This window comes from Palaemon carinicauda, chromosome 33 (genome assembly GCF_036898095.1).
Source record: "Palaemon carinicauda isolate YSFRI2023 chromosome 33, ASM3689809v2, whole genome shotgun sequence".
Taxonomy (NCBI): domain Eukaryota; kingdom Metazoa; phylum Arthropoda; class Malacostraca; order Decapoda; family Palaemonidae; genus Palaemon; species Palaemon carinicauda.
In genome coordinates, this window is record NC_090757.1 from 62766325 (window position 1) to 62789731 (window position 23407).

The following is a 23407-nucleotide window of genomic DNA, read 5'->3' on the forward strand; positions in this document are numbered from 1 at the left end:
TCTCGTTGAAGAGAAATTGCATATTATAAACTCGCGTAAAGCAAGGTCTGAATGTAGCTAATGATTTGTAGGTAAGATTTATAGAAATAAGTATGTTATAAAATTAAATCACTTAGGTTTTGTATCTTTGTATCAGCAGCATTACTAGGAAATAAGATAGTCCGGGCAACCCTACTGTATCTCTATTCCAATGAACTGCTTGTTTTTCTACAAACAAAAAACACAACTTTTATGCATAGTCTTACTGCTTAGCAATTACATTTTTGTTTGTCATGTGTATGCTAAAATGATTGAAGTTCATAGCCATGGTAATGAATCTCCCAGCACCTTTTTAAAAATTTTTATCCTTCCTTCCTTTTGGATAGAACACCACAGTACAACCTTCAATTTAGTATTTCTTTATATCTATTGTTAGATTCATAATAAAATGCCTGATATTTATTTGATATTGTATGATAAATAGTAATAAAAATTATCAGGAATAAGTATAACAGACCTTGTTAGTAATTTTGGATATATTTTCTTTATGAACATATTCATTTCTTTTGATGCCTACATAAGCAGGGACTCTACATAATTCAACCTTTATATAGCAACTCACTCTAAATGGTGGAATGGAAGCATGATTTACGGTACACATCTTGAACATTCTTCCTTAATGCCTGAGCTTCCAAGACTATATCATAACTAGAGTACGCAACCCATCAAAACTGCTGGTTCAGTAATTTTTGGGAGACTGTGGTTTCCGAGTGTACCTCTTGAGGTACCCCCTCTCACCAGGGTATGACAAACCTCTCTCCCCTTACTGCTCAGAGGTACAGAAAAGAAAACCTAACAGAATAATCCCCAAAGAAGATACTGTATAGCAAGACAAGCTTACCTGCCTCACAATATTTTCCGCAAACCGAAGATCTTCCGTTGATAAGCTCAACTGGCGTTTCAGCTCTGGGTCTGGTATCTCTATTTTTCCTTCCTCCAACTGAAGTATTAAGCAAAATGTAATTATAGAGAATGATGCTGTATTATAGTTTGTGCTGTACATACATACAGTATCAGTTTGTATTTGCAATGACTTTAAGAAAATGCTTATATGAGAAGACGTACTAGTGGAAACCAAATTACAATCATCATATGAGAAGACATACTAGTGGAAACCAAATCATCATTATCATCATCATTTTATAATTTTATTATCATTATCTTATTATTTTATTATTCTTTTATTATTTCATTATTTCATTATTTCATTATTTCATTATTTCATTATTTTATTATTATTTTATTATTATTATTTTATTATTATTATTATTATTATTATTATTATTATTATTATTATTATTATATTATTATTATTATTATTATTATTATCATCTCATTACTATATTATTATTTTTAATTATCTTTTTATTTTTTTTATTTCATTTCATTATTATTTTATTATTATACTATTATTTCCATAATCTATTTCAATCTTATTATTATCATTATTATTATCATTATTATTATTATTATCATTATTATTATTATTATTATCAGTATTATTATTATTATTATTATTATTATTACAAGCAAAGCCATAAACTTACGTTGGAAAAGCAGGATGCGATAAGCCCTATTACTAAGACTTCAACAGGGAAAAATAGCTCAGTGAGGAAAAGAAACAAGGAAATAAAAAAACTAAAGAGAAAGTATTGATAAAATTACTGTAACCTAACTTTTTTGTAAAGTAAAATGCTGAGGTAAAAAATATGAATTGATGGCAAGGCAATTCTTTCTACAGAAACTCGTTTCATTGACGAATCAAAAACACTTACCTGAACAAGAACATCATATAAATGTTTCTTGTGTACAAAAAGAGCATTAGATGCTCCCACTAAAAATGCTCGAGAAGTTGGTGCACTCAAGACATCCAAATACTGAAGTGAGAGATAAGGATGGACCAAGTTTCCCTGAAAGCAAACATGCAAAACTGTTTTTTATTCTAACTAATACATCATAAATCTTCACATTCTTAAAAATCAGCAAATATCACACATTATAACACAGATATTCTTCAATTGTAAGCCAGTGTATAAGTTGACTCAATGTTTAGTTTTTAGAACATCAAGATTTGAGTAGTTTAATTTAGATCTAAGCATACGGTATATCCAATATTGATGTCATCATCCAAAATAAGGGAAAAGAATGTCAACCCTAATTTAGCATAAGTTTTATCTGTTATTATCCTTCATCATTAAGTATCATTCATATCATGATTTAGAATACCAAACATATCTTAGGTAAGTCAAAGAACTTTAATTAAATATTATACGTAATTGAATGTAACAAATGTATTGAAATATCTAATGGCAGCAAAAACCTTTTACAAATTCCTCTGGCTATCCCATAGGTAAGTACTGTATGCTATTTAGCACCTTCATTTGTGGTTATTCAACAAAAATATAATTGGTAACATTGTCTAATACTGTACAAACATGGATACAAAATTAAAAGCCCAGAAATAACATAAGTGAATGTAAGTTTCAGAGCAAACATATATAAATGACACATTCGGAAGTAATTTGTATTTTTCCTAAAGATACAAACCTGTACCCATTTATAGGATATTATTTCTGGTGAAGCTGAAAGATGAGCCATTAGACTTTTAGCAAGGATTAACCACTCACCCCCTAGTTAGCGGGGGAGTTTGGGTAGTAACAACTCCTCTCACTCACACACCCAGGCTGTGAACCTCACTTTACTATTGGATCAAGGAGAGAGACATCACTCTCCCCTCTCCAAGTTACCGGCCATTTGACTCATAAGCTGAAAAATAATTATGTAAAGCACGTAGCTTCCTACCAGGAATAAGAAATTATACATATACAAACAACCTTTTTATTTACAAAAAAAAAAAAAAAACATTAAATTATAATTATAAATGAATTAATATAGACTATATAATAATAATTAAAGTAAAAAAGTTAGTATGAATTGTAGGCAAATATGATTTGAATTTTTTTTTTGCATCTGAGGGCATTTTCCTTGCTTGAATCAGTTTTACTTCCTAGCCTGCATGTAAATAGGTATAATATGAAAAAACATTATTAGTTATAAAATTATGACAATATAAATGATTAACTCAGCAGTAGGTACTGAATTTATTTTAAAGAAGACTATACCAATGTAAGATATGAAATTTAAACTATTCAATTTAAAAACTATGAAACAATTATACTACCTGCTGCACGTAAACTGGGGTTAAACAACCAGTCAGTTATGGAAGAAAAAACCACCAGACTACATAAAACATAAATCCAATCTGGATAATAAACATATCCTGAAAAATGTGTTTTAGCCTTCAAATATCAATATAACAAAATATAAATCTATGTCACATTTATAACCAAGGAAATGTGTTTTAACATTCAAATATCGATATAATAAAATATAAATCTATGTCACATTTATAACCAAGGAAATGAGAATACTGTATATCTAAATAAAGTCCTTACCCATCCTTAAAGGATAATAAAAAACAACCACAAGAAAGAGCAAGGGCAATAACTGGAATAAAAACAAGAAATATACTTTCAGACAAAATTATTGTAGTGGTTTGCTGACTGTGGCCATAGGTAGCACCCAAACTGCCTAGTGTCCGAATGCCGACCACACTCCAACGTTCACTACACAAAAAAGGTAAAACGGTGGAATACCCAAAAATCTAGGTAACAGGTCAAGAGAACAGAGCACTGGCCACCACCCCTTGATTTGTACTGGGCAAGGGTACCCAGCTAAAAGCATAATTGCATTATATTATTCAGAGATAAGCTGTTTTCAGGTTAAGTAAAAAAAAAAAAAAAACAATGATACTAAGAAAAAAAAAAACAATTAGTGGCTGAAAAGGGGACACAATGGTGTAAGGTACTTGAATGAAATGCTGTCTTCAAAAAAATAAGAAAAACATTTATTTTTGTGAAAAGGAAAAAAAATATATATATAATTCCTGAGAGAAAAAACTTACAATCTTCAGTGTTACACCCAGAGGGGATGGCTAAATAGCATATCAAATACAGTACCATATAGTAACTTCCTAAAGCTATGCTACAAACATCTACACATCATAGTACATAATGAAACACAAAAAATAAGATGTGACACTAGGAGGCCTTTTTCAGGATAAAGGCCTATCTGATTTGTGATGAAAATTTTCTAATTGTCAACACCAAGACAGAGCTTTACTGTTTAATGTAGATATTATCCAGAGAAAGTTCCAGGCTTATGACAGAAAATACTTCAAGCTTAAAGGAGAACCCTGCAACACTGTGGTTCATTATCTGCATGAACAGTCAACCAGGTTTGGGCACTGACAACACTTAAAAGTTTGGCTACCGCTGAAAACTTTTCTATGCCACTTTATGTTAACTTGTTTCTGGGGACAAGTATGTGAAACACTATCCATGGAAATTCTGTGTGCATATATGAAAAAACAATTACACTATGATGGGACAACATCAGTCAGTGATAAGAATATTATTATTATTATTATTATTATTATTATTATTATTATTATTATTATTATTATTATTATTATTATTATTATTATTATTATTATTATCATTACTAGCCAAGCTACAACCCTAGTTGGAAAAGCAAGATGCTATAAGCCCAAGGGCTCCAACAGGGAAAAATAACCGAGTGAAGAAAGGAAATAAGGAAATAAATAAATGATGAGAATAAATTAACAATATATGTCCTATATAAACTATTAACAACGTCAAAAACAGATATGTCACACATAAACAATAAAAAGACTCATGTCAGCCTGGTCAACATAAAAACATTTGCTCCAACTTTGAACTTTTGAAGTTCTACTGATTCAACTACCCGATTAGGAAGATCATTCCACAACTTGGTAACAGCTGGAACAAAACCTCTAGAATATTGTTTAGTATTGAGCCTCGTGATGGAGAAGGCCTGGCTATTAGAATTAACTGCCTGCCTAGTATTACAAAGAGGATAGAATTGTCCAAGGAGAGCTGAATGTAAAGGATGGTCAGAGTTATGAAAAATCTTATGCAACATGCATAATGAACTAATTGAACAACGGTGCCAAACATTAATATCTAGATCAGGAATAAGAAATTTAATAGACCGTAAGTTTCTGTCCAACAAATTAAGATGAGAATCAGCAGCTGAAGACCAGACAGGAGAACAATACTCAAAACAAGGTAGAATGAAAGAATTAAAACACTTCTTCAGAACAGATTGATCACCGAAAATCTTGTAAGACTTTCTCAATAAGCCAATTTTTTTGTGCAATTGAAGAAGACACAGACCTGATGTGTTTCTCAAAAGTAAATTTGCTGTCGAGAATCACACCTAAAATTTTAAAAGAGTCATACAAATTTAAAGAAACATTATCAATACTGAGATCCACATGTTGAGGAGCAACTGTCCTTGACCTACCTACAATCATACTTTGGGTTTTGTTAAGATTCAGCTTCATACCCCATAATTTGCACCATGCACTAATTTTAGCTAAATCTCTATTAAGGGATTCACCAACCCAAGATCTACATTCAGGAGATGAAATTGATGCAAAGAGAGTAGCATCATATGCATATGCAACAAGCTTGTTTTCTAGGCCAAACCACATGTCATGTGTATATAGTATGAAAAGTAATGGGCCAAGAACACTACCCTGTGGAACACCAGATATCACATTCCTATACTCACTATGGTGCCCATCAACAGCAACTCTTTGAGATATATTACTGTACTTAAAGAATCAATAATAATGCTAAGAAACGACCCACCCACTCCCAACTATTTCAGTTTGAAAACAAGGGCCTCATGATTAACACGGTCAAAGGCAGCACTAAAATCAAGGCCAATCATACGAATTTCCTGACCACAATCAAGGGATTTCTGTACAGCATTGGAGATTGTAAGAAGGGCATCACATGCTCCAAGGCCTTTACGAAAACCAAATTGCAAACTAGGGAGTAGATGATTACCTTCAGCAAACCTATTAAGACGTTTTAAAAGAAGACGTTCAAAAACTTTAGATAATATGGGAGTTATGGAAATTGAGTGGTAATCAGTGGGACTTGAGCTACCACAAACGCATGTACATAGAGGAGTAACATTACCAATTCTCCAACAAGTGCTAAAAACTCCTCTTCTAGCTAACTTGCACAAAATAACATAACTTTGGAGCTAAGAATCTGCTGTCTTTATAAAAAACAAAGGAAAAACACCATTTGGGTCTACACCTCTGTAAGCATCAAGATCCATCAACAGAACTTTAATCTCACGAGATCAAAAAGCTAAACTAGTTAGTTTAGCCTCAGGAAAACAGGAATGAGGAAGTTCAAGTTTTTCATTACTGTTTACTATCAAAAACATCAACCAAAAGGGTTGCCTTTTCCTTTGGACAGTGAGTGACTGAGCCATCTGGTTTAAATAAAAGAGGAACTGTTGCATCTACACCAAAGAGTGCAGATTTAAGGGTAGACCACCATTTATGTTCCTGAGTTGTACCACAAAGGGTTTCTTTTATGGTTAAATTGTACTCCTTTTCAGTTGAGGCATAATCTAGTTTCATTTGCTCCTAATCTGAATTACATTACCATGTAGTAGGGCATGCTTGAATTACTCATCAGTGTACGGGAAGAAGTTATAACAACAAAACAGGTCTTGACAACTTCATTATGGCTATAATCCTATTATTCTACCTCTACTTGTCTTTCTACTGGGTGTTGGGTCTTGCTGTCAGTACCTGTTAAAAGAAATAATAACAGATTAAGGCACTTCTTGGGGTGGGGGGCGGGGGGCACTTAAGGGCTATAAAGAATATGCAACAAATAAAGTGGTTTTTTATACAATACAAAGCATAAAGCTTTCTTTGACACAAACCCTCATTTATTGCATTCCCCCCATTAGCCCTCAAACCCATCCAAAAACACGGATTTTGAGCAAAGCGAAAAATCTATTTTTGGGTGAGATAGCCATGTCGTCCTGATGGAAGGTTCCTTTAAGTAGCTTCCTAGGGTATATTTGACTACAGTGATATTCCCAGAGAATTTAACATAAGGTCTCCAGAATTCTAACTCCTGGCGCGAATATCCTTAAAGTTTCCTTAAAGGATATCGCATAATATCAGGGGATGTATTCTTGACATGCCACATAGCAATCTTCACCCCACATAGCGTTTACGCTTGGAGGGGTAAAGTGGCAAAAATAGAAGGGGAGCCGTTATCAGGGTACCCTTCTTCCGTTACTATTTGAGTATCTAGATGGCGCCATCATCGCCGCCATGTTTATTCCTTGTAGCGTTGAGCAAGGTGCTACAAATACAGTAGTTTTGGGAGGGATCCTGCCAAGGCCTTTTCATAGAAAGGAGGGCGGGTCCATCAGGACGACATGGCTATCTCACCCAAAAACAGATTTTTCGCTTCGCTCAAAATCCGTTTCTTGGGCTCAGGCCATATCGTCCTGATGGAAGGTTACCAGAGCATTAATGTATCTGTGGATTTCCAATTGTGCCTTAACCTCAAGACAATATTTCCTTGGTTGCTCAGACCTTAGAGACATGACGTTACCGTTATACGTCATTACTTCTAATCATGAACTATGTTAGTGCTTCCTGCCCCCTGCAGGGAAGAGTCATACCAGACTCAGGAAAAGTCTCGAGGTTTGCATATCCCATATGAACAAACCTGCTACAAAAAGCATGCGGGTCTCACTGTATACCCAACCAGTCGAAGTTCGTATTCCAAATACGAACAAAGGTTTACATAAGCCACCATAGCATCCAAGGCATATACAGGTTTAGCTTTACAGTATACAACAACAGACAAGTTTGAATCCGTGAAGGAACAAGGTATGCATAGGCAGAAAAGGTTTGTATTCATGTAAGAACAAAGTTATTTCAGTTGTTCTCATGTTAATATGCAGATAAAAGGGAATAAATAAATAATGCTCATACATATCTTTATTTATTTAAATTTGGGGCGAAATAAGACGCAAATACCAATCAATTATTTATTGGTAATAAATAAATAATAATTCAACATACATTTTATAGTAAAACAAAAAATGCTAGTAAATAACAAGAAACATAAAAATGCAGACAAGATCAGAAATACTTGTTTCACCTGAAAGGAAACGTTAGTTAATGCCACCGAACTGAAAATTTAATAAATTTTCTAATATGCATTTCTGTGAATGACTGTCTTTTCACACTGCGTAAAAACACATGGCACAAGTGTTAACTCCCTGTTTCTTCACCTTTAGTAACTGGAACAGTCCATAGTGCCACCCTGGTGACACTTCACTTAACATGTTGCACTGTAAGGTGTCAACACTACGTAAACCCTATCCATAACAGTCCCAAAGAATTCACTGTTCCTCGCAGCGCTAAGCGACAGGTTTTAGCACACTACCTGTCGCCACCACATACCTTTTCAATTCTTGCACTTGTTTCGCGTAGTTTAAAAAAACACTCTGGATGAATTCCATCCAGTATACGAGCGAAGACGCTCAAAATTCATGTACTGGAAGAAGTTCAATGACGAAGCAATTTTTCTAGGATCATGACCTGCGGGTGTACTGTCAGGATCCGCTCTGCGAATGAAGTAGGTGATCTTCGCCCTTAGTTGTGTTAGGGACAAGTTTGAGCCCGATGTTTCTCCTTTAAAGAGCTGTCCTCCCCTGAAGTCTGAAGTTCTACGAAGATAAACCTTTAGACATTCTACTGGATACAGCAAGACATCTTCCTTCAGAAGGCAGATTCTCCAGGGACCCCACCTTTTGGTAGGTAGCTCGTTCTTGGCGAGAAACGTTGGGTCAGGAAAGAGATTCAGTTCTCCCACTTCTGTGAACTGAATATGGCCCTCATCCCAAGAAAGGGCCACTATTTCACTAACTCTGGCCCCCGAGGCTAGGGCAAATAGGAATATAACTTTTTGAGTCAAATCTTTCAGAAAGCAGTCCTCATTGTCCACTGTTGAGGCAAAGTATGGGACCTTATCCAAGGACCAAGAGATGGGCTTCGGAGGTGCTGCAGGCCTAAGTCTAGCACAGGCCTAGGGATCTTGCTAATGATTTCACTGGATAAGTCTACTTGGAAGGCGTAAAGCAAAGGTCTAGTCAAGGCAGATTTACACGTTGTTATTGTGTTGGCTGCTAAAGCTTGTCCATGAAGGTGAATAAAGAAGGATAAACAGAAATCTGTTGAGATCTCTTTTGGTCTTCTTGCCTTGTCAAAAGCAACCCACTTATTCCAAGACGACTCATATTGCCTTCTGGTAGATTTAGACTTATATTCTTCTAAGAAGTCTATACTGTCTTTCAAGATCCCAAACATTTTCTTAACTGCTAAGGAGAGAAAGTCATGAGATGAAGGTCTTGGGTTTTCTGTAATGAAGCGAAGACAGTCGACTTCTGTACTTGTTGAGTCAGAACTGGGTCTGGCAGAGGGACCAGCCTCAGCTGCAATTCCAATACTAGAGGGAACCAGTTGCTCATGGGAGCCACTAGGGCTGCTGTTCCCTGAAAGGATCTCAGCTTGTTGAGGACTTTCAACAGAAAGTTGGTTGGAGGGAACAGGTAGATCCTGGTCCATCTGTTCCAGTCGAGGGACATGGCGTCCACCGCTTCTGCTAGAGGGTCCTCGTATGGGGCCACATAACGAGGTAGCTTCTTGTTGTCGCTCGTCGCGAAGAGGTCTATCTGCAGTTCTGGGACTTGACAGGAGATGAAGGAGAATGATCCTGCGTCTAGGGACCATTCTGACTCTATCGGCGTGAGCCTGGATAGAGCCTCCGCCGTCACATTGCGGAATCCTTGAAGGTGAACTTCTGATAAGTGCCATCTCTTCTTTTCCGCCAAGCGGAAGATGGTCAACATTACTTGGTTGAGTTGGGGTGATCTCAAACCTTGACGATTCAAGCATCTCATTATCATTTCGCTGTCCAGAATCAGTCTTATGTGGACTGAATGGCGAGGGGACAATTTCTTCAGCGTGAGAAAGACTCCCATGGCCTCTAATATGTTGATGTGGAAGGTCTTGAATAGAGAGGACCAAGTCCCTTGGACTTTCCGTTGGTGAGAGTGACCTCCCCATCCTTCCTTTGATGCGTCCATGTGTATGATGACTGAAGGTGGAGGTGGTTGCAGAGGCGCCGACCTCTTCAGGTTCTCGACCTTTGACCATGGCTTGAGAAGTGATCGTAGTCGAGTCAGTATTGGTCTTCGTAGATCTCTTCGAGCGTTTGATGCGTATCTTCTCCAGACTCCTGATGCATCCTTTAACTGTGCTCTTAGCACCAGGTCTGTCACTGATGCAAACTGAAGGGAGCCCAGCACTCTCTACTGTTGGCGTCTTGATATCCTGTCGGATTTCAGTAGTCTCTTGACAGATCACGCTATCTCTCTCCTCTTCTTTGATGGAATGGAGAGGCGGTGTGACTGTAAGTTCCAACGTATTCCAAGCCATTGAAACTCCTGAGCTGGAGATAGTTGAGACTTTTTTATGTTGATCTTGAATCCCAGATGTTCCAGGAACTGGATCACTTTCTTGGATGCTTGCATGCATTCCGTCTCGGATGCTGCCCACACCAGCCAATCATCCCGGTAGGCTACCACCTGTACACCTTCTAGGCGTAGTTGTTGAACGACTGCATCTGCAAGCTTTGTAAAGTTCCTTGGGGCTATGTTTAGTCCGAAGGGCATGGCTCCAAAGATGTACTTCTTCTTCTGTAGCCTGAATCCTAGGTAGGAGGAGAGTTGGTGATTGATTGGAATGTGCCAATAGGCATCTGCCATGTCTATGGAGACAGTGTATGCCTGTTTTAGCAGCAGGGTCCTTATGTGTTGAAGGGTCAGCATCCTGAACTTGTAGTTTACTATGAACTTGTTGAGTGGCGACAAGTCCAGAATGACTCCGAGTTTGTCTGAGTCCTTCTTGGGAACACAAAACAGCCTTCCTTGGAATTTGATGGACTTTGCCCTCCTTATCACCCATTTGCTCAAGAGTTCTCGGGTATATTCTTCCAGAACGGAGGTGGAGTGTTGGAAGACTGAGGAAATGATGGTGGAGCTGTCTTCCAGCTCCAACCTAGTCCGTTCTTGATCAGGCTGTGGGCCCAGGGATCGAAGGTCCAGCGATCCGGAAATGATTGGAGTCTTCCTCCTACCGGAAGCATCTCATTGCTTCGGTTGTCCAGAGGACTTGCATCCTTGACCGCGCCCTCCCCTACCCCCTCTTCCTCTTGAGGGGCGTCTAGAGGAACCTCTATTTGACCCTCTACCTTTAGGGCGAAAGGAAGTGGTCTGCCTCTCATAGGCAGGAGTAAAGGCTGGTGACTGGGTCACCACCTGCTACGGTACCATCTGGTAGGTGGGTTGGGGTTGTGCCACCATCTGGGGCACCGCGGTCATGGGAAGTTGTTGTCTGGCGGTGGGAGAGGGCAACCTTGGCCTCTTCGTCTTCCTTTTTGGTTGGGGACCCTCATCCGGGGAAGACTTCCTCTTAGCCGACATACCCCACTTTTGGAACAGATTCCTGTTCTCTATGGCAGCCTTGTCGACTATGTCCTTGACCACTTCACTCGGAAAGAGGTCCTTTTCCCAGATATTGGAAGATATCAACTTCCTGGGTTCGTGCTTCACCGCAGCCGAAGCAAACACGAACTCCCTGCAAGCCCTTCTGGACCTAGCGAAACCATATAGGTCCTTGACCAGTGTTGCCAAGTGTGACTTGGCCACGACCATAATCATGTCTGGGGATCTATGGTCACTTGCCATTGCCTCCAAGGTGGTCTGGAGGGACAGAGATGCGGCAAGCCTTTCCTTTGTCTCTTGCTCTCTGCGCAAGAGAAAGTCAGACAACTTAGGTAGGTTTTCACTGAACTAGCGTCCAGCAATATCCGCCTCCAACCTCCCGACAGAGAAGGTAAGATGTATTTCCTTCCAGTCCTTGTGATCTGTAGGCAGAGCTAGGGATAAGGGTCTACACTCCTCAACTGTAGGACAAGGTTTCCCAGCTTCTACTGCCTTCATCACTGCCTTGAACCCTTTTCCTCAAAGAGAAAGGCCAGTGTAGCTGGAGCAAGAAAGGAAGGGTGTTTCTTACTCAGGGCTGGCACTTTAGAGTTAGTGAAGCCCCTGTCTTTCAAACTGCTAGCCATTAAAGCCTGAGCTTTTCCATGGTCAAGAACTATGACCTCTTTCGGCTCTGTCTCCTCTTTAGACACGGGTTCTGCCTTCAGACGGATGAAACAGTCTGGATAAGACTCATAGCTAGGCCAAAAGTCGATATCTTCGATGAGGACGGCTCCCAGCTTCTCTGAAATAAATATTTTCCCGTTTGTGATCGGCATGTACTCTGCATGCCTCCACGGGTTTACCTCAGAACATGAAGGAAGATCCTTCACATTGAGTCTCCTGTGAGACCCACGGGACGCTGCGAGCTGATGTATCTCCTTCCTCAATGCAGCTTCCCTTCCTTCACTCTGCTTCTGAAATCTCTCCATCATTGACATGAGGGTAGACAGGGTCTTTCCCGTTTCATCAGATGGAGGAGCAGAGACATAGAGGGCACTGGTTCTGGGGCTGGAACCGACGAAACGGACACCGATTAGACTTCATCCTCTTTGGTTTCAGGAGCCACGGTAGACTCCTCTTCCTGACCTCCCACAAGAAGGTCCTTCTCGGTGTCTTCTGACACCTCTGACATCCTCTCATCTAGATGGATGTCCTTCATCGCATCCGAGACATCCGTATCTACGGAAATCTGGACGCAAGGGATCTCAAGGTGAGGGTGTGGTATGATGGCATCCGCAGATGCCTTAGGGAACAGATAGGCCCGCATCCGCTCATTCGGAAGGTAAGGCCTCGTGGCGTTCTTCTGGAAGCCACGGACCCATCTACGCAGCTTACTCTGTGCTGCATCCCTTAACTCCGTTGTCTTGGGGTCATCAAAGGCCTCAGTAACCAAGGCTTTGCATACATTACATACCTGGGGGTCCCAATACTTGAGAGGTCCCTTGGTGATGGAACAGAGAGAGAGTGCGCCCTGCACTCCTCGTGGCCGCAGAAGTCCTTGCTCCTGACGTTGCAGAAGACTCGGCAGCACTTAGGGTGGTCCTCCTGTAAAGAGAGGAAAACGAAATGAGTATATGGTAGTTCATCTCACTTGATAAATTATACAAATATTATTAATAATATTTTGCATTATATTGCATATAGCTTAGGATAGGTAAGCTAGAAATGAATTAGGAGAGACACATAAATGTGTTTCCTGCCCCGCTAATTGCTGTGACCTCCCTCAAAATTAAAGCCTGGGTTATCCTATTCAGGAGGCCCATTGACTTCCCAAAGGTTTAATAATGAGGGTCATTTATAACTGATCATCTATCAGTGTATGGAAAGAAATTTCCTTTCTTTATATAGTATGGTCTCAACAATAGACTGCGCATGGACACACAGAGTATGTTGGAAATTTAACTACTGTATACTTTATACTATAGTTTTCTGTTTGCAGTATGATCTATGCTGCAAATATACTGGCTACTGTATAGTCATATACTGTAGTTCTAGCCGGCATGTTGCCGGTAAGGCTAGCACCTGGGGCACAGTATGCCGGCTGGGATGGTGGCCGGCAACCCGCATGTTGCCGGCGGATTACCGGCCGCCGGCTATCGGCGCACTAGTCCGGCGTCTTGCCGGTCAGGGTAGTGGCTGGCAGTCTGAACCCGGCTGGCCTTTGCCGACCAAGTCAGTTGCGCCGGCGGCTTGTTGGGTGCCGGCGCACAAGTCCAGCCAGCATCTTGCCGGCTAGGGTAGTGGCCGACAGCTGCTGGTTAGGTTAGTACCCGGCAGCACTAGGCGATAGAGAGAGAGAAAGCAAGGAGTGAAGGATGATGTAAGAGCTCTGTCTTACTGCCTTCCTCCAGAATGATGGTTCAAATGGAAGGAAAGAATGTATTGTTCAAGCTTCCACCCATCCACAACCATTGCCGGTCTTTGCCAGCCACAGGTTTGTGAATGGCAGTCCAAGAGAGGACTGAAGAACACTCTACAGTAAAGGGATCCTTTGCCGGCAGCCGGCCCAGCCGACGCAGCTCTCCCGGAGCCTTGCGTCCATATGGGAAAGCTGAGTGACTAGGCCACTACAAGCAGAAGCCCGAGCCGGCCCTACAATCTGCCGAGATTGTAGGACGACGGCCACAGGGTTGCGATGGCTAGGCCATCACTAAAGGACAGTGGGGGGAGGGAAAAGGGTCCTGTATGAGGTGTGGAAGGAGCCGGCAGGGTTGCCGGTCCTACCACACCCTAAAGAAACTCTGTTTCAGTATCGGCGCCATCCTAGGCAGAAGGAGAATATCTATTCTCCAGCCTAGTGTCTGCCAATACAGTTAAGGGGACGGCAGCAATCGTGCCGCCACCCATAAACAAGAGAGAAACAGAGTTCCAGTGCCGGCGCTATCCTAGGCGGCAGAAGAATGTCTATTCTTCAACCTAGGGTCTGCAAGCACAGGACTAGTCTACTAGACCATGGGAAGAAGGTGGCAATATAACCCCTTCAGGTGCGGTCTAGGGAGGTCTAGCCTCCTATGCAGGCCGCATACTCCGTCAGGGGAATGACTATTCACCCTGCCGGCCAGCTGCCAGCACAAGACTATCTACTCTGAGGTTCTGACCGAAACCCAAAACCTGCCATCTGCAGCTAAGGGAAGGGATAGAAAACCCTAGCCTAGTCTTGCCTGAATGACAACTCGAGGCATGACCAACTAGGGTTGTAGCCTAAGGCTACACTCAGAGGGAAGCAGGGATTACCCTTAAATCTCCACTGGAGACGAGTATCGCTTTATATAATAATTCTAGGAGATATCTATCTCCGCCTGAATTGATAAAACGATACACGAGGGTAACCAGGGAACATGTATGAAAGTATACTAAAGCCACTAGGCTAGTAGCCCAATGGCAGCGAGAATCGACTACCTAAATCAAAGAAACTCTCTCGTATACAGTAGGGTCCCGAATTAAGCGTGTTCGAATTACACGATTCCCCTTTTCCACGATCGCTATTTTTCAAAAATAAATTTTCTGTATCTGCGAGGCTGTTCAAAGTTCGCGAGTCAAGCACTACAAAATGTATCAAATCTATTGTCTTTTTAAGTATATTGGTAGCCCTAAATACGGTGATTTATAATAAATGTTACAAAACAATATCAACATTACATTTCATTAACATAATTTCATAATGAATAGCCTATTTAAGGATAAAATTCCACATCAACAATGAAATCAACTGTTAACTGTGCGAGTCCAGCTGACAAAATGTAAACAGAAATGTGGTTACGTTCTCGGCAATCTTTATCTTTCTCCAACCTTATGATAATTGTAATGGTAGTGTTAATGATGGTATATTAAAGCATTATTTTTGTTTAGTACAGTATATTTAAAAGCCTTATTTTTCCCTCTGGGCGTTCAAGGTTTTCACGAGTAGACTGGGTTCGTTTATCGGCAGTGAATAGCCTAAACTTCGGTAACGAGTCGTCAATATTTTGTCATATTTTAAACAGTATACATTTGATTTGCAAACATTGGTTTTGTAGAGTAGACGGTAAAATAAAATCTAGAGAGAGAGAGAGAGAGAGAGAGAGAGAGAGAGAGAGAGAGAGAGAGAGAGAGAGAGAGAGAGAGAGAGAGAGAGAGAGAGAGAGATTTGATGGCAGAAATCCCCCTCTCTCTCTCTCTCTCTCTCTCTCTCTCTCTCTCTCTCTCTCTCTCTCTCTCTCTCTCTCTCTCTCTCTCTCTCTCTCTCTCTAGATTTTATTTTACCGTCTACTCTACAAAACCAATGTTTGCAAATCAAATGTATACTGTTTAAAATATGACAAAATATTGACGACTCGTTACCGAAGTTTAGGCTATTCACTGCCGATAAACGATAACAAACCCTTTAATGCAAACTAACTGTATCCTTTGATATTCCTCTATATTTATCACGAATTCCTTCTATACCTCCTCAGACACTCTTATTTCAAATATCTAAATTATTCTTATCACAACTAACACCATCTAGTCATTTTCATTCCATTATATCTATTATTCCTCTGGATCTTATTCCCTTTCCTTATTCTGTTTATTCGATGGGATTCGTTTTTCCCTTTACCGTCTTTCAGAATCTATTTTTAGCCACTGGCAACCAAATCCCCCCTTCCCCCGTCTCCTACCGTCTCCCCTGCGAGTCCACCCAGCCTATCTCATCACTCCCCCCACCTTCATCCTCCCCTGTTCTAGGTCTGTAACCTTCTGCGTCATAATCTCTCTCTCTCTCTCTCTCTCTCTCTCTCTCTCTCTCTCTCTCTCTCTCTCATTATACAATACAGTACTTACAAATAGATGAAGAAACCAAAATCGGTTTTCTTGAAGTGTCAATTAAATACAAAACGAAAAAATTATACCGTGTATACATCCATTTCAATCATAGCTTAAAATACGGTAATCGATTTCGTCCGCAAACCACTATTTTTTAGGAAACACCATTGTATTCCAGAAAATTTTTACTCTTTAAATGTCAATTGCGCTATAATAAAACATGTACTTATGTTGTTAAATTTCGGGTGTGTTTTAAAAATCGAGTATTGCTAACTTATTTTTGTTTTACTTTTGGCTGTGATCACATCAGCTGATGTCTAGCTTCCGCGCGAATACAATAACAAAGAATTGTTTACACCATTTCTTAACTTATTCAAACCATCTATACAGTTAATATTACATAAACACCAATGTGTTATAACCTATCATATTTATTGTTTAGTACTTTAAAACCATCCCTCTCTCTCTCTCTCTCTCTCTCTCTCTCTTCTCTCTCTCTCTCTCTCTCTCTCTCACATCGAACGTTATAGCGGTAACCTAATTGTTCGGTGACTTTAAAAATAGGCCTAGTACTTTCTTCTTTTACCTTTTTTGCATATGGATCCATAATTGAGGTGGGTACAAGTTGACTTATAACTGAAGTTAGGAAAAGTATTTTGGATATGGAAAGGACAATTATCTTTCGTAACAGTTTAGAATTATCGTAAGTTATCACTCTGTCATTTGCGGCAGTTTGCTATTGTGGATTAAACGCATAAGGAAAAAAAAATTTCCAGCTTTGCTACGAATTTAGGAATTTATATGGATACGGTAAGTAAAATATTTGTAATAACATAATGTTTACTAAATGTTTGTAATATCATTAGTTATGACTTAGATCATGTGTGTTTAATGCATTCGTTTGTTTATTATGATCGAAGATGGAGCGTAAACAAATGGAAGGTTTCCGTTTCAGGCGGCATCATAAAGAAAAACATTTCATAAATGGCATTCATTTCATTTATTTGAAAGTTCTAATAAAAAATAATTAGAACATTGGTAATAAAAAATTCAACATATAATCTATACTTGGTAAAATTGCTGTCAATTCAAAAACACAGATGTATAAATGCGTCTGTTTCTTCGTTGTGATCAGAGATAAACGTAAACAAAACATTGGTTGTCGTTTTCTATTGTGCTTTTTAGCGTGTTTAGGAAACGCATGATATAAAATCGCCTTTATTTTGATAATTCTGGATTTTCAATCATACAACAAGCTAGTCTATAGAGTGATGGTTTTGCTATTCACCAGTTGTATTATACAATAGATATGACAAACATTAAAATTTGTCTGTATTTTGGGTTGTGTTATAACGGGAAATATATGGTGTTTACACCTATCCTGGTTGTAATTTTAACCATTTTTCAAGTTATTAGAACTTTAAAGTATATTAAATGTTTTATTTATTTACAAAAACAATTTGATATTATAAAGAAATACAGTATAGTACAAAGAAAGTATTGGAAATGGGTAGTAAACACATTTGAATAGGCAAATTGCTGGTTGCCATGGCCACAATGGAATTATTTCTGTTAGTTGTGTGTTTCGAAATTCGCGATTTTCCATTTACACGAGGTCATTAATCGACCAAATTCTCGCATAATTCGGGACCCTACTGTACTATCTTAGAAGAGGGAATTTTATATGCAATCAATATATCTCACATGTATAAATTGCCTAAATAGCTTCAATTAAATTTAATAACACTAGGAAAGTCTATTATATCATGCATGAAAGTAAACTGAAACGCCTAGGCTAGGAAGCCTAACGTAAGCAAGGTTCGGTTACCTAAATCGCCGAAACTATTACGAATACTATCGGCATAATATAACTCCTAGCAATGAAGACTAAATAGCTATCTTTATTTATGCTATTAATACCGGGAAAGTCGTTCTGGCTAAGTAAATAACTCATGCGTTACGAACGACAGCGCCCATGATGCCTCCGGTTCAGGCAACAGCTCTTCCATAAAGTTTAACTTAATTTGACTTAATTTCACTGAGTCAAGAGCTAAAATTTATACAATGTAAAGATCAACTACTCAACTTTCCAGAGGCAGAAGAGGCTGGAGATTGCATGATAAATCCAAAATAATCCAAAGTAACGAGAGAGCAACCGGGAAAATCACCGAGCGAGATCGCTACAGATAAAGGAATAAACATGGCGGCGACGATGGTGCCAACTAGATACTCAAATAGTAACGGAGGAAGGGTACCTTGATAACGCCTCCCCTTCTATTTTTGCCACTTTCCCCCTCGAAGCGTGAACACTATTCGGGGTGAAGATTGCTATGTGGCGTGTCAAGAATACGTCCCCAGATATTATGCGATATCCTTAAAGGAAACTTTAAGGATATTCATGCCAGGAGTTAGAATTCTGGAGACCTTAAGTTAAATTCTCTGGGAATATCACTGTAGACAAATATACCCTAGAAAGCTACTTAAAGCAACCTTCCATCAGGACGACATGGCCTGAGCCCAAAAATGCCTTGTAACTGACAGCAACATCCCACACAAACTCTGTATATTCAAGTGAAAAAAATTTACCTTACAAAAATAAATTCAGTAAAAAGGTTGGATGATCAATTAAAAAAGGTTTAATTCATCATCCGTCCCTTCGGCTACTTATCAACTTATATGTATTACATTAGGTAGAGAACATTATCTAACAGTTTCATAATAAAAATGTGATAGGAATAGATGATAAACCAGGAAAAAATAGATATACAGTACATTGCACCTGAAAATTAGATTATCATCCATCCCTTCCAAAAATGCTCCAGTAACCATACAATATAATAAATGACACTATTTACAGGAAACATTTCAGTATTACAGGTTTACACCATCATGAAACTATCCAGAAAAAAAGAATAGCTGTCCAAAATAAATTTAAAAGAATACAAAATTTATTGACCCTGGACTACAGGTTTCACAGGATAATAAAAATTTACTGAATGTAATATAATTGTCACGGTCAAGGTCAATTTACAGTACAACAATTATTCCAACAATTACACAAACCGTGAATTAATAAAGATTTGCTCACACAACGTGTCCCATTCTACAGCCTTTCAACTACCCCAATGTGGGAATCAAAACATGAGTAATGAAAAAAGGGTAATTACTATCAAAACTTCCAATAAAAAACTGTTCAAAGATTAATTCAGTGGGAGATTTATAGTTCTTCTTCTGAGTCTCAAAATTCTGGCTAGGAACATGCGCTGGGATTCAGCAATCTGCTGGCGAGCCATATCAATTTCTCTTTAAAAGGTTTGTACAGAGGATGTCCTTCAGCCCATGGGTCTCTCGTTTCTGCTGACGGCAACGGTACTATCAACATCGTGAGCACCCTTCAGTATGTTCTCAGCAGGAGTACAGCCAATCTCAGAGTGGTGGGAATGGTTGTAGCTGAGAACTGCTTGGGATAAGAACTGGTCCCATTTCCGAGATTCCCCAGAAATCACCCTCAGTAACTCCCCAATGGTACAATTCACCCGCTCCACTGCACCATTACTAGAGGGTTTATACGGAGTTGTTTTCACATGTACTGTACAACATTGTATCACTTCACAACTCAGTAAATCCCTGGGAAATAAACTCAGAGCCGTTATCAGTCAATATCCAGACTGGAACACGAGGAATAACAGGAAAACCTCGGTCTTCAAGCGACTGGCATATCGTACTGCTCTTCTTATTCCTTATGGGTACTGCCGTCACCCACTAGGGATAATGGTTGACTGCCATTAGACACCCAATAAAATTAGTACTGGTTGTTGGGAGACTCACAAGGTTCATAGCAATCAATTCAAAATGAGAAGAGGTCACTATTTTCAAGGTCGGCGGGGCAACCATCTACCTTGAAACCTTACAAGTCGGACATTCCCAACACGTCTGGCACATATCCTTGATTACACTAATCAACGATTTGTGCCAAACGAGTCGATGGAGCATTGTAATCATTTTTCCGATCCCCCAGTGAGCATTCTGGAGGTCTGTCTCAGCAACTAGGTCAATCAGGACATTGAAGGTGACTACTGGGACTACCGAGCTGTCTGGGTTCCACTTCACTAGCAAACCCTGATGTACTTCTAGGTCCGACCAAAATCTCTTATAGGGTAGATAGCAATATGGAACTCGAGATGCGGGAACCCCGGAGTAGATCATCTTGATGACAGATTGGATCTGTCTATGACACCTAATTAAAGGACAGAAGAGCATTTCCGGAGAACACTCCCCTATCAGGTTCAGGGATAGGTTACCTTCCTAACAGTGGTCTCGGTATGCAGTGGGGAGACTAAGAGTACCTTAGGAGACAACTGAAGAACAGTAGTGTAGTCATACACCAACTGTTCTCGGGGTGAATCCAGTGTCAGGTAGGCTGCGTCCAGTAGATTCCTACCAAGAACAAAACAATATTTAATGACACTGGCAGCTACCACCGCATAATTAAACCGCGGTAGCCTCCACCCACAAGGACACTTCACCTTTAACTGGACGTAGCCTAGAATGCTGGAGCACGAACCAGTCAACTCCTCTAACTGTTCTTCTGATAGTACCTGGTACTCTATGCCAAGTTGACTCAGTACAGACTCACTTACAAGACAAACCTGTGCTCCTGTATCAACAAGATCACAAAATAAGGTCTCCTGCATCATTACTATACCTACTACAGAGTGTTGAGACACATGAACAACTGGAGTGACAAGGTGCCTTTTCTGTCACATACTGGATTATAGAACAATCCTCCGGTGCTTCCTGATCATCAGTGACCATCCCTCAGCGTTAGGCACACGAAATTCTACCTCCGCCTTATGGCCCAGAATCATGTCAGCTGGAGGAACGTAATTGCGGAGCTCGATCAGAGGGTTAAAATGCACTCTAGACACACAATAAGTTTCAGTCACGGATGAATCACGATACACTATGGGACAAGTGGGACCCCAATGGACCCAGATTTCCAGGTTCAATAGCTTAGATGTTGCCAAAAGCAACTCCAGAGCTGGGACTGTACCTGGAAAATGCATTGCCTTGATCCTGTCCCTGCTAGTCTTGTCCAGTTTGAAGCCTAGTCAATCAGCATCTTTCAGAAACTGCTAAACTAAGGCATCCCGGAGCTTGGCTCCCTTCAGCTGTGAGTCGGGTGTGACACCTGACCCTTCTGTCCTGCAGTTCACGACTAGCTCCAAGGATTCTATGAGAGAATCTGGACCACCACGAACCTCCAGTCCAGTAGGCAACTTGGGAGTGCTGGGTTCAGTAGCAAACAGACAGTCAGTTAATGCAGGCCAGCAGGATAACCAGTCAGCTGCGGCATTATGATCACCTGGACAGTAGTTAACAATAAAGTTAAATTCGGACAGGTCCTCCAGTGTCCGTGCTAGATGACTGTCCACCATCTTCATTCCATGATTAAGAATTCTTGGCTCTTTCTTTTCTTCATCCTCCCCTCTTGGGGAAATCAGCATCCAGGGTCCTCAGCAAAAGTGACCTCAACCAACTTCAGGTAAACCAATGTTCCCTTGTGTAACCTGATATTGTGTCAGTAATGTTATGTCCCCACACCCTATTGAGAGGGTATTTGGTATGTCTTGGTGACCTCTGAAGACTCCTATGTCTCGAAAGAACTCTTACCTTGACAGTCACGTTGCTAGTATCACAAACACACAGCTTGTGTAGACCGCGCACCATGCATAACAAGGTTTAGCAAGGGGTTCCATCTATTATGTGTTGAACATGTATAGGGGAATCCGTGGGTCAAAGCCAAAAAGCCAGATTGACAAGGACTTCCAGCATCTTAATGGGAAATTCAACCCCTATAAATAGTGTTGGTTTATAATTAGTTATGGAACAAATGACAAATTTGGAAGTAATCTATATTTTTCCTAACGATACAAACCTGTAGCTATTCATACAGATTGGCCCACCAGCACCACTCCCCTTGAACTCCTACATCCAAGCAAAGTGAGGTTCACAGCCTAGGAGTGTGAGTGAGAGGAGTTGTTACTACCCCCACTCCCCGCTAACTAGCGGGTGAGTTGTTAACCCTAGCTAAAAGTCTAATGGCTCATCTTTCAGCTTCGCCAAAAGTAGTAACCTATAAATATGACAAATTCGGAGATAATTTGTATTTTTCCTAACCATACAAACCTTAGCTATTTACATTGGGTTTACTTTCGGCGTAGCTGAAATTGATGAGCCATAAGATTTTAACGAGGGTTTACTACCCCGCGCTAGTTAGCAGGGGTAGGGGGAGGGGTAGCTTGCTACCCCTCCCCCTCTCACACACCGGTGAAATGTCTCACTTCACTTAGAGGTAGGACTTGACTTGGGGGACAGGGCTGGCGGGCAAATATGTGTAAATAGCTAAGGTTGTATGGTTAGGAAAAATACAAATTATCTCCGAATTTGTCATTTGTTCCGTAACCGAAATACAAACCACGCTATTTACATTGGGTGACTTACCCCTTAGGAAGGATGGAAAGTCCCCAGCCATACTGGCTTTGGCTTACCCGGGGACTCAGAATCCGAGTGAATCGCACTCGAGAAAAGGAGTCCCTGCACCTCACAAGTTCCTTGCTCCGCAAGGAACGTGTGGCCTACATAAGCTTGTGTGTGAAGGAAGAAAGTGTGACCCGTCCTAGGCAGTTGACCTGGAGTTCTAGAAGGAACTCTGGGTTAGGACGTTCCCAATACCACCTCGCCAGGGTATGGGGGACGCGACAGTATTGTCTCAATACTTGGAACACAAGGAAGCATGGTTTACCTACAGAGGTTTGAGGTCAGCTATGCAGAGACCAGGATGCCGCTTCCCCAGTAGAGGGGACGATGAAGAAAGAAGTAAGGGCCAGACATACTTCTTCCGTTCATGCAGTCTAAAACCTGGTAACAATGCCCTCAACCTTCTGCTACCTGTCCAAAAAGGAGCCTGAGGTTAGACCAGCTGTTGTGTAGCCACCACAGAGCGATAGAAACGTATCGATACCCCTGTGGG

At 40.3% G+C, this 23407-nt stretch overlaps 1 protein-coding gene across 4 annotated transcripts in view; it reads right to left on the reverse strand.

Annotated features, from left to right (window-relative positions):
• LOC137625967 (late secretory pathway protein AVL9 homolog) overlaps positions 1 to 23407 on the reverse strand; it is a 463937-nt gene that overhangs the window by 153899 nt on the left and 286631 nt on the right. For all 4 annotated transcript variants that reach the window (XM_068357038.1, XM_068357039.1, XM_068357037.1 and 1 more), the window contains 2 exons: positions 1815 to 1949; positions 881 to 979 (listed from right to left, as the gene is read on the reverse strand). In XM_068357038.1, the coding sequence (XP_068213139.1) occupies positions 881 to 979; positions 1815 to 1949 (234 nt within the window). The remainder of the gene's footprint in view (positions 1 to 880; positions 980 to 1814; positions 1950 to 23407) is intronic.